Source organism: Globicephala melas, chromosome 2 (assembly GCF_963455315.2).
Source record: "Globicephala melas chromosome 2, mGloMel1.2, whole genome shotgun sequence".
NCBI lineage: Eukaryota > Metazoa > Chordata > Mammalia > Artiodactyla > Delphinidae > Globicephala > Globicephala melas.
This window is the reverse complement of record NC_083315.2, coordinates 164,463,703-164,476,978: the sequence shown is the minus strand read 5'-3', so window position 1 is coordinate 164,476,978 and position 13,276 is coordinate 164,463,703. Positions and strand designations below refer to the sequence as shown.

The 13,276-nt window shown below is 42.0% G+C and overlaps 1 protein-coding gene across 6 annotated transcripts in view; it reads left to right on the top strand.

The window, feature by feature from the left end:
* RPS6KA5 (ribosomal protein S6 kinase A5) overlaps nucleotides 1–13,276 on the top strand; it is a 181,345-nt gene that overhangs the window by 150,044 nt on the left and 18,025 nt on the right. For all 6 annotated transcript variants that reach the window (XM_030883579.2, XM_030883583.3, XM_060295196.1 and 3 more), the window contains 2 exons: nucleotides 8,143–8,293; nucleotides 11,470–11,631. In XM_030883579.2, coding sequence (XP_030739439.1) covers nucleotides 8,143–8,293; nucleotides 11,470–11,631 — 313 coding nt within the window. The remainder of the gene's footprint in view (nucleotides 1–8,142; nucleotides 8,294–11,469; nucleotides 11,632–13,276) is intronic.

The following is a 13,276-nucleotide window of genomic DNA, read 5'->3' as shown; positions in this document are numbered from 1 at the left end:
CGCAACGAGTGTTTCTCTTTAAGTAATTATTTTAAAACATTGATTTTGTGTGATGTGCTAATTTAGTCTTCTAAGTGCAAAATCAAAAAACAGTAATTCTGTTGTATTTTTCTGTTTTATCCTTGTTAATTATTCAGTAACATATTGAATTAGCCCATTTGTATCATTTTACATTTTCTGTTTATTGATGTCTTGCTTTCAGAGTTATGTATAGAATAACAACAAGTATCATTATTTCTTACGCTAAGAAGAGATCAAATTTATTTTTTTCCTTGGCTTTCTTATTCTTCTTATGTCTTTATGATGAAATTTTTTTGTCAGCATATTTTATAAAGCCTTCTTAATTCCCCATAGGCAATTTGTTTTTTTCTTTTCTTCTCTCTAGGTATTTTTGTATCCAATAGCAGTATCTATATTTCCCAGGTGTTTTTTGACTCGTTACCCCAAATCTATTAATGTGTTTGTCACAAGAGCTATTCCTCTACCTGTTATTTAACAGGATACAATTACAGCAGCTTCAGACCGGAGTCCAGTGATGGGAGAGGAGCAGGGCGAAAATGACCCATCCCTTGGCACCATAATCCTCAGCTTTCCATCTTCCCTCTTATCATCCTTTTCACTCCTGCTTCCCTTGCATAACACGTGGGGGGGAGGGCCAAATGGTACTGAATTACTAATTTGCCTCTGAAGCACTCCCTGGGTGGGGAGAGAGTTTGGAGCCCTTCATAAAACATAGGGCTGATCATTCCCGCCGTGGAGAGGGCCCCTCAGAGACGCCATCAGAGTGGTTGCCATTTCCTGAGCTTCCCCTCCACCTCCTGCTTCGCTGCCACCTCTGATTACCGCCCCAGCCGGTTCTCCACTGCTCCCATCCACCTGGAGCCTCAAAGGTCAGCCTCACAGCTACTGGAAAAGGCCGTGGAAAGAAGAGCTAGCCTCTGCATTCACAAATCCGCCATCTCTTTTGGTCTGCGGCGTGATCTGCTGTTCCTTACATGCCGTGGTTCTCCAGGGCCTCCCGGGAGGGCGCCCCATCCTTCAGGATGAGCATCTTGGCTCCATACTCTTGCTCTTGTTCTCTGCCTGGGCTCCTTTCCATTCAGCAATCTCTTTGCAATTCCATGTGTTCCACTCTGCTCTTGGCCCCCAACACGGCCTTAGTTTGTTGTCACATGCAGCCACTTGGTCCGCAGGAAGCCCCAAGGCCCTCTCCTATCCCTGTCATCTTGCCCTGTTAGGAAGGGCACTCTAACACAGATAATGGAGTGGGTGGAGAAGTACCAGCTTGGAGAGCATCGTCTGGGCCACAGAAAAGAGTGTAGTAAGGAGGAGGGCCTCGGAAGAGGTCTGCCGGTAAAGCCCTGGTGAGTGAAATGGGATCCCAGCTTTAGCCTAAGCCGGGCCCACCTCTGAGATTAAGACGCGTTCAGGCACGTCTGATAAACCAGTCTAGTAGACCCATCAGTAATCTAACTGTGCGGGCGTCAAAGGGAGAGGAGCCCAGGTAGACCAGCTGGGTTCACAGAGGCCTTAGCCATTGAGCAGGGAAGGACAATTCTAGGTTTCATCTGTCACTTTTAGGGAGGAGATGCTATAAGTTGAAAAGAAAAGGAATTTAGCCCAAATCTTTACAAGATCACGCACACATCTTTGGTTCCTCTAACCTCATGAGAAACAGGTATTTTCTCCCTTCGGCTTCTCAGGTGGGTGGCTTCTCAGGCAGTGGGGGTCGGAGGCCTTGTTAGAGACCTGGGGGAAAGACGAAACAAGATGCTGTAGGAGAGAGTGAAGAGGAGTGTTCATAGCTCACAGAAGACATGCCCTGGGGATTCCCAGGAATTACTGGATGAGACTTTGAGTGGAGTCGCACACTCTGCAAAAGCCAGCAAGGGTACCAGCCAAAGAATCTCATCCCATTATTCTTAATCACCCAGTGGATGTGGCCTCAGGAAGCACAGGTTAGGTGGATCTGGATCAAGAAAGAGCTCAGTGACATGCAGAGGGAAGTGACCGCATGGGACCGTCCTCCCTGGGCAGCCAGTCTTGTGGCTCAGAGAAGGGGCGCTCCTGTGGAGTAGCCAGGCTAAGGGCCCCGCTGTGTGCCAACCTCTGTGCCCAAAGTCACCCACATCATGGCCTTGAATCCTTACGACCCTGAAAATGAGGTAGCAGCATGTGCTGTCCTACAGACAAGGAAGCTAAGCTTCAGTTACCTAAAGATTCAGAGCTACAGGGAGGTGGGACTGGAGTCAAGTGCAGAGTGACTGGAAAGTTGCTTCATGCTCTTTCCTGGGTAACACTTGGTTCCGTGTGGCTGTTTGCTGGTGAGGCAGATGCTTATTTCAGGTAAAGGATTGGGAAGGACTGGTCCAGAGACAACAGAGGGATTGATTTCATTAATCACTTGAGTATTTGTTGAGTGATTTTTTTTTTTTTTTTTTTTTTTTTGTGGTACACGGGCCTCTCACTGCTGTGGCGTCTCCCTTTGGGGAGCACAGGCTCCAGACGCGCAGGCTCAGCGGCCATGGCTCACGGGCCCAGCCACTCCGCGGCATGTGGGATCTTCCCAGACCGGGGCACGAACCCGCGTCCTCTGCATCGGCAGGTGGACTCTCAACCACTGCGCCACCAGGGAAGCCCTGTTGAGTGATTTTTAACTCCTAGGAGGAAGAGAAATAGAAGCACATAGTTCTTGCCCTAAGAAAACTTACATACTGTTTGGGAAGATATGGAATAAATAGATGACAATTCATCATAAGAGAGAGTGTTGACAAATGTTTGAGTGGTAAGATGAATGCTGTGGAAGTACAGAGGCGGCACAGTCCCTTGGGTTTGGGAGCGTCAGGGATGCCCTCCTGATGGAGAGATAGCATGGGCTGGGCTGAGAGCACCAATGAGGTTTGCAAAGGCAGAGGGTAGAAGGAAATGCCTTTCAGACGGTGGGGAAACACGCACAGGGTCCTGCAGACTCCCTGGAGTCCTCGCCAGTCTAGGTAGTGCTCTTAGCAGGTCCGTGATCTTGTAAATGAAGTTCATTTTATCATGCCTATTCTTAAAGGTAATGTTCACTATAGTTTAAAGCGTGCATAGGAGGAAAACAGCAGTAATAACACCCAGAGATGAACACTGCTACTATTTCCTGTTCGTCTTCTTCACCTGAATAATGTGCTCATACTAGAAATTAACTTTATATTTTGCAGTTTTTGTGTAAACTTATAAGCATTCTCTAATTACAAACTCTTCATAAACATACTTTTGTAATGGCTGTATAGTATACCATTGAGTAGATAACACCATGATATGCTTTACTGTCCCCCTTGTGTTGCACAGAAATTAAGAGTCAGTAGTTCAGTGAAAAATCTTTCTAACTCAGGCAGGCACGTATGTGATTCTGTGATTTGGGGACCACTGGGGAACCAGGAAGTGAGAGTCCACAATGAAATGGGGAAGATTGTGAACTTATAAATGGAGGACAGAGAGAAATAATCAACTCCTCTTTTGCTATCTGCAAAAAAGTGAAAAAGTTATCTGCAGGCATCTGTGGAAACTGAGGAGGAAAGCTCCTCATATAGTAAATGGAGAACAATTAGACATGTATTGATTTAGTAAATATTTGTTGAGGACTTGCTCTAGGCGAAAGCAGTGTTCTAGGCCCCAGGGAATAAAGCAGTGAACAAGACTGCTTTTTAAAAAAAAAAAAAAAAAAAAGAATCCCTACTCCCATTGAGCTTACATTTTAGTTGGGAGAGATAAATAATAGACAAATAAATATATAGTAGTCTATAAATTCCGTGAAGAAAAATAAAGGAAAAGGTTAAAGAGTGGGGGTAACAGCAATTTTGTAGGATGTAGGTGATGTGGGTGATGTGGAGGGATGAGGTGAGCATAAACCACTGTCCTAAAGGTCACTGATAACTTTTTATTGGGACAGTTCTTTGTTGTTATGTTTTAGTGAACATACAAAACACATGTGCCAAGTTTCATAGGTTCACTCTTTCCGCCACATTTTATTATGAAATGTTGCACATATTGTTACGGTGGACACTATGTACTCACTGCCATGATTCTACCGTGAATATTTTACCATCCTTGCTTATTTCGTATCTACCTACCTCTCTCTCCATCATAGGTTTAATTTTAATCTTGATGTCCTCACCCTTTACTCCATAAATTCTTTTTTTTTTGCGGTACGCGGGCCTCTCACTGCTGTGGCCTCTCCCGTTGCGGAGCACAGGCTCCGGACGCGCAGGCTCAGCGGCCATGGCTCACGGGCACAGCCGCTCTGCGGCATGTGGGATCTTCCCGGACCGGGGCATGAACCCGTGTCTCCTGCATCGGCAGGCGGACTCTCAACCACTGTGCCACCAGGGAAGCCCTCCATAAATTCTTAAGCTAATCAGTTGTGCATTTCTTTTACCACAGGGGTTTTCAGAAACTTCCATCCATGAATAGGAAGAAATTTTATATTCATTTATATATTACTATAGATTTTAATTTTATTTCATTTTGCATTTTACATGTAATTCCTCAATCCATTCAGAGTTTATTTGGGCTTACAGTGTAAGGCAAGGGTCTTGCCTTGTTTGTTTCTTTCCCACATAGCTGGTTTACCCAACACATTTGTCAAACAATGCGGTCTTTCCTATGTTGGCTGGTCACTTTTTAAAAACAATGTAAGTTTTTGTATATGCCTGGTTATTTTTCAAGTTGTCTCTTCTATTCACTTGATATGGCTGTTAATTTATTTTACTACCACTTCACTTTCACAGTTTTGTTTTATAATCCATTTTACTGTGTAGTTAGGCAAATTCTCCCCAGTTATTTTCTTTTTCAAAATTTTCTTAGCTGTGTTATCATTAATTCTTGCAAATAAATATTAATATTATCCAGGTTCTAAAGTATCTGGTTGAAATTTTAATTCATATGTATATTTCTTGGTTTTTTTTTTGAAAGGAATCTTTCCTCATCTGTAAGACAGGGATAATAATAGCCTTTTGATAGGAATTTTGTATGGATCGAATGATAATATACACTGAAGTGTTCAACGTGATATGTTAATTCAGAGCTTGTTCTGATTTTACAGAGAGCTCTAAGATTCATTTGGAAGCAAGAAAAAATAGCTCTGGGTTATTACCAGTTCAGAAATCAAGCACATTGGAAGAGGTAAAGTGGCAGCCAACACCCAAGAAATGTCTCCCAGCCCTTGTTGCGAGATGCCCTGGTATTGTTACAAGTGGGCATCCCACAGAAATCCTCCACCTGCACCCGCATTTCTCAGCGCCCACTCTGCACAGCCACGGTGGGCTGGCCCTCAGACTGACATTCATACTCACAGGGCACAACAGGCTGGAATCTGGCACCAGTTTTACTTAGCTTTCTGGAAGGATACAGGTCAGGAAGCATAGTGTATCGGCATGACAACTTCAAACATCTCATCAGAGGTCTTTCCAACCACCTAGGCCTGACTTCCCAGACCAGAAGGGACACGCTCAGCCATTAGTGATGGGACCTAGTGGGCGGGCATGGACCACCCAGCAGAGGAAACTCAGCGCAGGAACTCTGTCTTCTAACTCCCACGAACACAGCTTCCAAGCCCCCACAAGGACACCCTCGGGAATAAGAGAGAACACACAGAGGCTCGTGAATATGTTTTAAATAGTCCTGGACAAGACAACCCCCAGGACCTACGTGCCTGTTCACACCTGTCTGGCCAGGGGCAGTTCACTTCTCAGGGGTAACTTCAGAATGACTGAACACCTGACGCCTCACATCCACCTTGACCCGGTGCATTTCAAGGAAATAGTATAAGAAGAAGGTAAATCCGGGATCATCTTCCCGTGGAGGAAAGGGTTGAGCCTACTGTCTCCTTACCACCCCATCCCCAGTTTCTGGTCCTCTTCCTGGGCTTCAGAGCCTCTCCACATCGCTAAGGAAACCCTGTCTCACTCTGCTTATATGACAACAGCAGTGGTCCTTCCGTGAGTCTCCAGCAAGGCTCCTGCTGTCACTCCTCTACGTCGGGTGGGTGTTCAGCGTGCTCTGTGCGGGTCTGCTCCCGCTGCTTCTGGCCCTATTCTCACTCAGGAAAGGGGAGGGTCATCGCTGTTTGTTCTGCATGTTCCCTCATCAGCACTGTTTTCAGCAGGAATTCCTGTAGATTTCTACTCAGTTTCTTCCCGATCTGATCCCTGCCTCACCCGAATCTAAACCTCTCATTCCCTTGCATGTGGACCTGACGCACACCCCGCTGGCACACCGATGCTGTTGTCTGTGTGTCCAGACTACTGCCCTTAAGTGTGCACAGGGTCTCCTGTGCCTCCTTGCAGTCTGGGCATTTCAGTGGGGCCGTGCCTCTCTTCAGGTGCTCATGGCTCTCTGGCTGGCCCTCCTTCTCCACGAACCCACCACGGTCAACAAGACTGACCATTCCTTCCCCCAGTGCCTGACGGAGCAGACTGCCAGTAAACGTCGCTGACTTAGGTGTAAGAGTAACAGTACAGAGTCGGCACCCTCAGATGAAGTCAGCCAAAGTGCTTCTTTTACACATGGTTCAGCAGCAGTGAATCTAGAGCCTGGTCCTTTTACACAAGAAGCTCTTGCTTGCAGAAAGGACATTAAAGATGGAGAAACGGAACAGGCTGTGCTTGCTTTTCCCTGAGAAACAGGGCGCCCGCACCTTATGTCGGGAGAGGATTATTCTCTAATGTCGCAACCCTGACGGGCAGTGAGTCATGGGAAAACACTAAAGAATCAGAAAGAAAAGAGGTTCTGCTTTTTTTTGGGGGGGGGGCTTGTTCTTTCAGCATTTTCTTAGGTTTCCAGGATGGAGTGCTAGAAGTAGAATTCGCTTTGAAATGAACAACACTTGCTGGAATGTTCAGTCAGAAGTTACCATCCCACCATCATTTCCCTGATGCTCAGTGCTTCTTGCTACAGGCTGTCTGTTTTCTTTGTGGTTGCCTTAAATAGGGGAGCAGGACAGTGAGTAGTTCATATTTATCAAGCATTTGCTATGTTTCAGGGGCAGTGCCAAGCACCGTACATCACGTCTTCACTCATTTAAGAGGCATAGTACCCATTTTAGGCAGGTACTGCGGTTGAGAAAGCGGTTGAGGAAACTGTGGCACAAAGGCATTAATTAACTCTTTTAAGGTCACACAGCCAATAAGCAGCAGAGCCAGTGCTTGAACTTGATCCCCAAAGGCTCCAAATTCCTGTTCTTACTGCACTGTACTATTTCTCATTAACTTATTATCTATTTTTTGTTCCACAACAGTTATTACTATTTTCATGAACAACAGGGGATCTTTTTGCAAACCAAATAATTGAGAAACTGTTTATCTCCATGTGTACTATGTTAAGCTTCTTAATTTCCATCAGCCCCTTCCATTATTTCTTTCTTAAGAGAGGCAAAGGTACATTTGGATTGGATCGATTTCATCTGTGACCTTAGAATAATTCAAGATATTTCATCAAGAAACCTGATTATCTTAATTTTTTTACTTTCTGTAATAAATAGTAGCGTTTACTCCATCTTTGAACACCACTTGCCTTCTAAGGCTTTCCAGTCTGTTTTAGCATCGCAGATAAATAAGCAGATGCTTTCATCCCATGAAGAGCCCCCAGCTCTGGTGTCAGGAGTTGAGCCACGTCCAATGGGTTCTGACTCTCCCTTTCTGGGGCTTCCTTCCCTCTCCATTCCCGCTGGCGCCTTATGTTCACTGGCACACAGGGCAAGAGAAGCTAGGCAGGCAGAGTTGGGATTTCTTTTGTCCTTCCAAATCTGAGTGCTGAATTCTCTTCTCTGAGATTATTAAAGTTGTTTCCATTGTAAAAGGTTCACTCATAGAGTCTAGTCCATAGATAGGAGATCTAATCCAACCCCAAGCCTTTTTATTCTAATTAAATATTTGGGATGTTAGTTCCCCATGAGGATTGACTTACACTGGAAAATGATCAATGCTTTTCGTTTCTGCTTAAGTTTGAGAAATTTGATTTCATGGTATCTCATATTTTTATCTCCGTTTTTCACATATAGTTCAATTTCAGAGTGTGTTGCGCCATACTTGTTTTCTGTGAAGAATACGGTCACTATCACTTCATCCTATGGTGGTTTTAACAGCAAGTTTTATCTGCCTACAGGAGAATATTAAAAAGCGAGCCTCCGTATCCCCAAGAAATGAGTGCTGTAGCCAAAGACCTAATTCAGCGTCTGTTGATGAAAGATCCCAAGAAAAGACTGGGATGTGGTCCACGTGATGCAGATGAAATCAAAGAACATCTCTTCTTTCAGGTGAAACATACTGAACAGATGGTCTTATATGCCCTGCTGTTTTCAGAGTACTTGGCGTTCTTGGTGGAATGAGTGAACTTGGGCTGTTTCCGAGTCATTTTCTCCCAATTTTTAAATGACAGGGACCCTTGAAGAAGAATCAGAATTCTACTTGTAGGAACTTAAATGGTCTTTTTCTCCCTATATGAAGGGAGAGAGGGGAGGATTATAATAACATTTGATTTTCTACATACTTATTGGTTAGAGTTTCTGAGTATTGATTTCCATTTGTGATCTCAAGATTTAGGCATATAGACTAAGGAGACTTTTATTATATTTTTTTACTTCTCAGTTCACGAGCTATTACTGCCACTGTGTTATACTTTTTAGATAGTGATTTCATCTCTTCTTTTCCCAGAAGAAATCTTAGAAAATTCAAAATCAGCCTCTTTCTCAGTTACGTATTATAATATATAGGGAATTATTCATTTACTTTCTTTGTACTTGAAACAGCGCTTTATTCCGCAAAAGCCTAATAAGACCGTTCTGCAGAGCACCAACATGCCTGCTCAACCTAGTATGCTCAGTGCTGTCCACAAAATGACCACAATTTTAGATAACTCGAAAAAAAAGTTAAATAGACTGAGTTGACTAGTTATTTCAATCTAAATGGTCAACCTGGGATACCATGACCTTGATTTCTAAAACTCTGAGCTTATGACTTTTAAATAATTTCATCGTATCAACAAGCATGACCTAAATATTTATGCTCAAAAGGGACCATCAAGGTTTTATTTTTACTTTGCAGACTGAGCTTTTACATTATTATCACCAAAATTAATGAAACTATCAAACCAAAACAAAGAAAAAAACTCTGCTGCAGAGCAAGCTTTCATGTTGTTATTTATTGTGTTTTCAATATAGAAAAACAAATAGTAATTGAGAATAAGAATTCTCTCTCTGTACTTATATACTCAAGAAAGGGCACATTTATTTCAGTCTCTTGGTGTAACCATTTAAAAAATCATTACTGTACATCTTACAGAAGTTCAGTAACAGAGTGAGAAGTACCTTTAGAATAAAAGTAATTTCTCAGCATGTGCATTTCATAGATTAATATGGCTTGGAAAGGTTAACATTTGAACAAACTATTTCATATATCTTGTTCAGGAGTTCGGCTCAAAAATTAACAATAAGGTAAAATTCAAGAACATACTCAAGCAAAATACCTCAAATCATATTTTCCTAGGATCTTTTTCTCCACGGTTCCCTGTACTTGTGAATATTGCAAAATAGCTTTCATGTTAGAGAAATTTCTCTTTTCTATAGCTTAGAATAGTAATTTTAGGTTATTTAATTGCCTTGACTTTTTAAATCACAGGGACACTTCAGGAAAGACCAAAATTCTACTTGTAAAGACCCAAATGGGGTGGAGGTGGAGAGGATTGTAAGAGCGTTCAATTTTCTCCATACTAAACGTTCTCTTGCTAACAGTATATTTCTTTAAATTACTCCTTTACTCTAGAAGTTTCTCTTAATGTATGTCCAAGAGCCAAGCACAAATCATACGCTTGTAATCATATGCTTGTAATGTAATCATACACTAGGAAAGAACACGAACTAGAAAGTCAGGAGACTGACCCTCCCAAAGGTTTAAGTGAAAAGGTTGGTTCTGATTTCCGGGCTTCCATTTCCGTCTGGATCAAATAAAGAGGATGAACTAAATGATCTCTAAAACCCATTTTAGCTGAAAACTTTGAAGGTCTAATTCAATGATTTTACCTCCATTGCGTCCACAAGAGGGCATAATAAAAACATTTTATGTTAGTTGATTATACTTACTGGATGTCATCAACCAAGAAGTTTCACATTTCACCATCTCTGAAATCAGTGTGCAGCTTACAGTGGACAGCATTTTACTATTCTAAGTGGTAATGCTTTTTCTTTCTTAATGGTACATAAAATAAGTGTGTATCTTACTATCAAGGATGACATCTTAGATTATGAGAGAAATATATTAATAGGGTATCTGTGGGATTCAATTCAGTAAGTATAACCTGAGGTTGTTTCTCGTGGCAGAAGGAGAATAAGAAAACGGAACAGAGGGTTGAATTTGAATAATAGAAGACATGGCAGTTTATCAGACAGTGACTGACATGGGTAGAAAGGGGGCCTGGATCATCCCATGGGGTAGAGAAGAGGCAGTGTTGAATAGCTTAATCACAGTTGAATGAGAAAAGAATGGTTACGTCAGTTCATACTATCACAGTATCATTTAGACTTATAGACATAAACCAATGCATGAATTAGAGTGAGTTTGTTTATTTTCTAATTTGTCCAGATGGCCAGGAGGAAAAGCAAGTACAGAAGGAAAGCTAGTTAACACTGCCTCTAAAAATTAGGGATGTTCCTTTAGAGTTAATATTCATATCCATTTTAAAGCCCTTTATTATAGTTTAGTTTAGGTTTGGTTTGGTTTTGGTTTGGCTTAACGCCTGTCTCAGGGGACTCATGACAAAATAATTTTTGTTATCCCTAGGGTGAACTAGGGTGTCCTGGTGCCCCCCAGTGGCCAGGACGAGATTCCACAGTGGTGGAGAACAGTCTCATCTCAGTCACAGCTTTAGTGAGCTATAAGCTGTGGTCAAAAAATGTGCTCCTGCTTGTAAAAAAATATTTTTTTAAATCATTAGTTTGAAATATGTGCTTCTCGAGCTTCCCTGATGGCGCAGTGATTAAGAATCCGCCCTCCAGTGCAGGGCACACGGGTTCAAGCCCTCGTCCGGGAAGATCCTACATGCCGCAGAGCAACTAAGCCCGTGCGCCACAACTACTGAGCCTGCGCTCTAGAGCCTGCGAGCTACAACTACGGAAGCCCGCGAGCCACAACTAATGAGCCTGCGTGCCACAACTACTGAAGCCCGCATGCCTAGAGCCTGTGTTCCGCAACAAGGGAAGCCACCGCAGTGAGAAGCCCGTGCACCACAACAAAGAGTAGTCCCCTCTCGCTGCAACTAGAGAAAGCCCGTGCACAGCAACAAAGACCCAATGCAGCCAAAAATAAATAAGATAAATATTAAAAAATATATGTGCTTCTCTTTGTTGTTTAATTAAAATCATTATCTTTGTTATTTTTCAAAAATATATTTCAACTTTGTTGATTTCTACTTTGTACCAATTTTCTTTCTCTGTTTTAGAAAATAAATTGGGATGATTTAGCTGCCAAAAAAGTGCCCGCACCCTTTAAGCCAGTCATCCGAGATGAATTAGATGTGAGTAACTTCGCAGAAGAGTTCACAGAAATGGACCCCACCTACTCTCCCGCAGCACTGCCCCAGAGCTCCGAGAGGCTGTTTCAGGTAATCTCCAAGAGCCCACACATGTTTGTTGGCCATGTATGCTTTGAAAGAAAAGATTAATTTTCCCATGTGAAAGCTTTTTGGCATCTTGAAAAACAGGACTGTATAATCTCTTCAAAATTATTAAATACAGAGATATTGCAAATAAATATGTGTTGAATTTACACCTGAAATTTTACTTCTGTTCAAGCTCTTTTATAGAGAATATAATACTACTTTACTTCTAATCATACAAAACATTCCTTAATTCATAAGCAGTGTTATCTGATTCTTTATCTTCAGTGACTAATCAGAACTGTTTCTCAACTCGTAAAAAAGATTTAGAAAGGATTTTACACTTAGGAAAGGATCTTTTCTCAGACTTAAGATAAAATATTCTATTAAATGGCATCATAGCTTCACTTCTTTGACTCCCGTTAGTATCCCAGTAGTATGGTTTAATTTGGCTGTCCAGACACTGTCTCTGGACATAGGTGACACTAGTGGCTAGCACTTGGCTGGGACAAAGCAGATGTTGAAAAAAATGTTCCTCGAATTAGTGAATGTTCTAGCTTAAACAGATTAATCATCCATCATTATACAGATGGTCCCCAATTTACGATGGTTCAGCTTAGGATTTTTTGACTTTATGGTGGTGCAAAAGTGATACGCATTCCACGGAAACCATACTTAGAATTTTGATCTTTCCTGGGATGGTGATGTGCAGTACGATCCTCTCACGATGCTGGGCAGCGGCAGTGAGCCCCGGCTCCCAGTCAGCCACTCGATCACGAGGGTAAATAGCCAATACACTTACAACCAATCGGAACCCAAACAACCATTGTTTTTCACTTTCAGTACAGTAGTCAGTAAATGACATGAGGTATCCAACACTTTATTATTAAATATGCTTTGTGTTAGATGATTTTACTCATCTGTAGGCTAATGTAAGTGTTCTGAGTTTAAGGTAGGCCAGGCTAAGCTGTGACGTCTGGTAGGTTAGGTGTGTTAAATGCATTTTCAACTTAGGGTATTTTCAATTTATGGTGGGTCTGTCAGGACTTAACCCCATTGTAAGTCAAGGAACATCTGTACCATTTTTGGTTCAGCACATCATTCTGCCGTTTGATTTGACTCCTTTTCTAAAACTCAGTTTTGAATTTAACCTAAGGAAATATAATGAGTCAAATAATTGCTGAATTAGAAACTGACTGGAATGAAACTTGCTATTTATCTGGTTTGAAAACCAGTAGCATTTGGACCACTTTTTAGTTCCTTAACTGTACCTTTTTTGAGAAGTTAATTGTGTTCGTTTATAAGCAAACTTTTATCAGCAATGCAAAAGAATTATATCTATGAGTCAGAGACTGGGGATGGGATAGGAAGGAAGTATTTTTCTGCCTTTAATTTTGAATTGGTTTAGTTCTACCAGAAGATGGCGTGATCTCCTTCTGAAAGCATTATTCTATTGATTTGAAATAACCTTGCATTTTAGATTCATCTTAACAAATATTTGAGCTTTTTTTTTTTTTTTTTTTTTTTTTGGCCTCACCATGTGGCTTGTGGGATCTTAGTTCCCCAGTGCGGGATCGAACCCACGCCCTCAGTGGTGAAAGCACGGAATCAAAGAAGAAAAAAATGATTACAATCCAGTCTGTGCTAAACT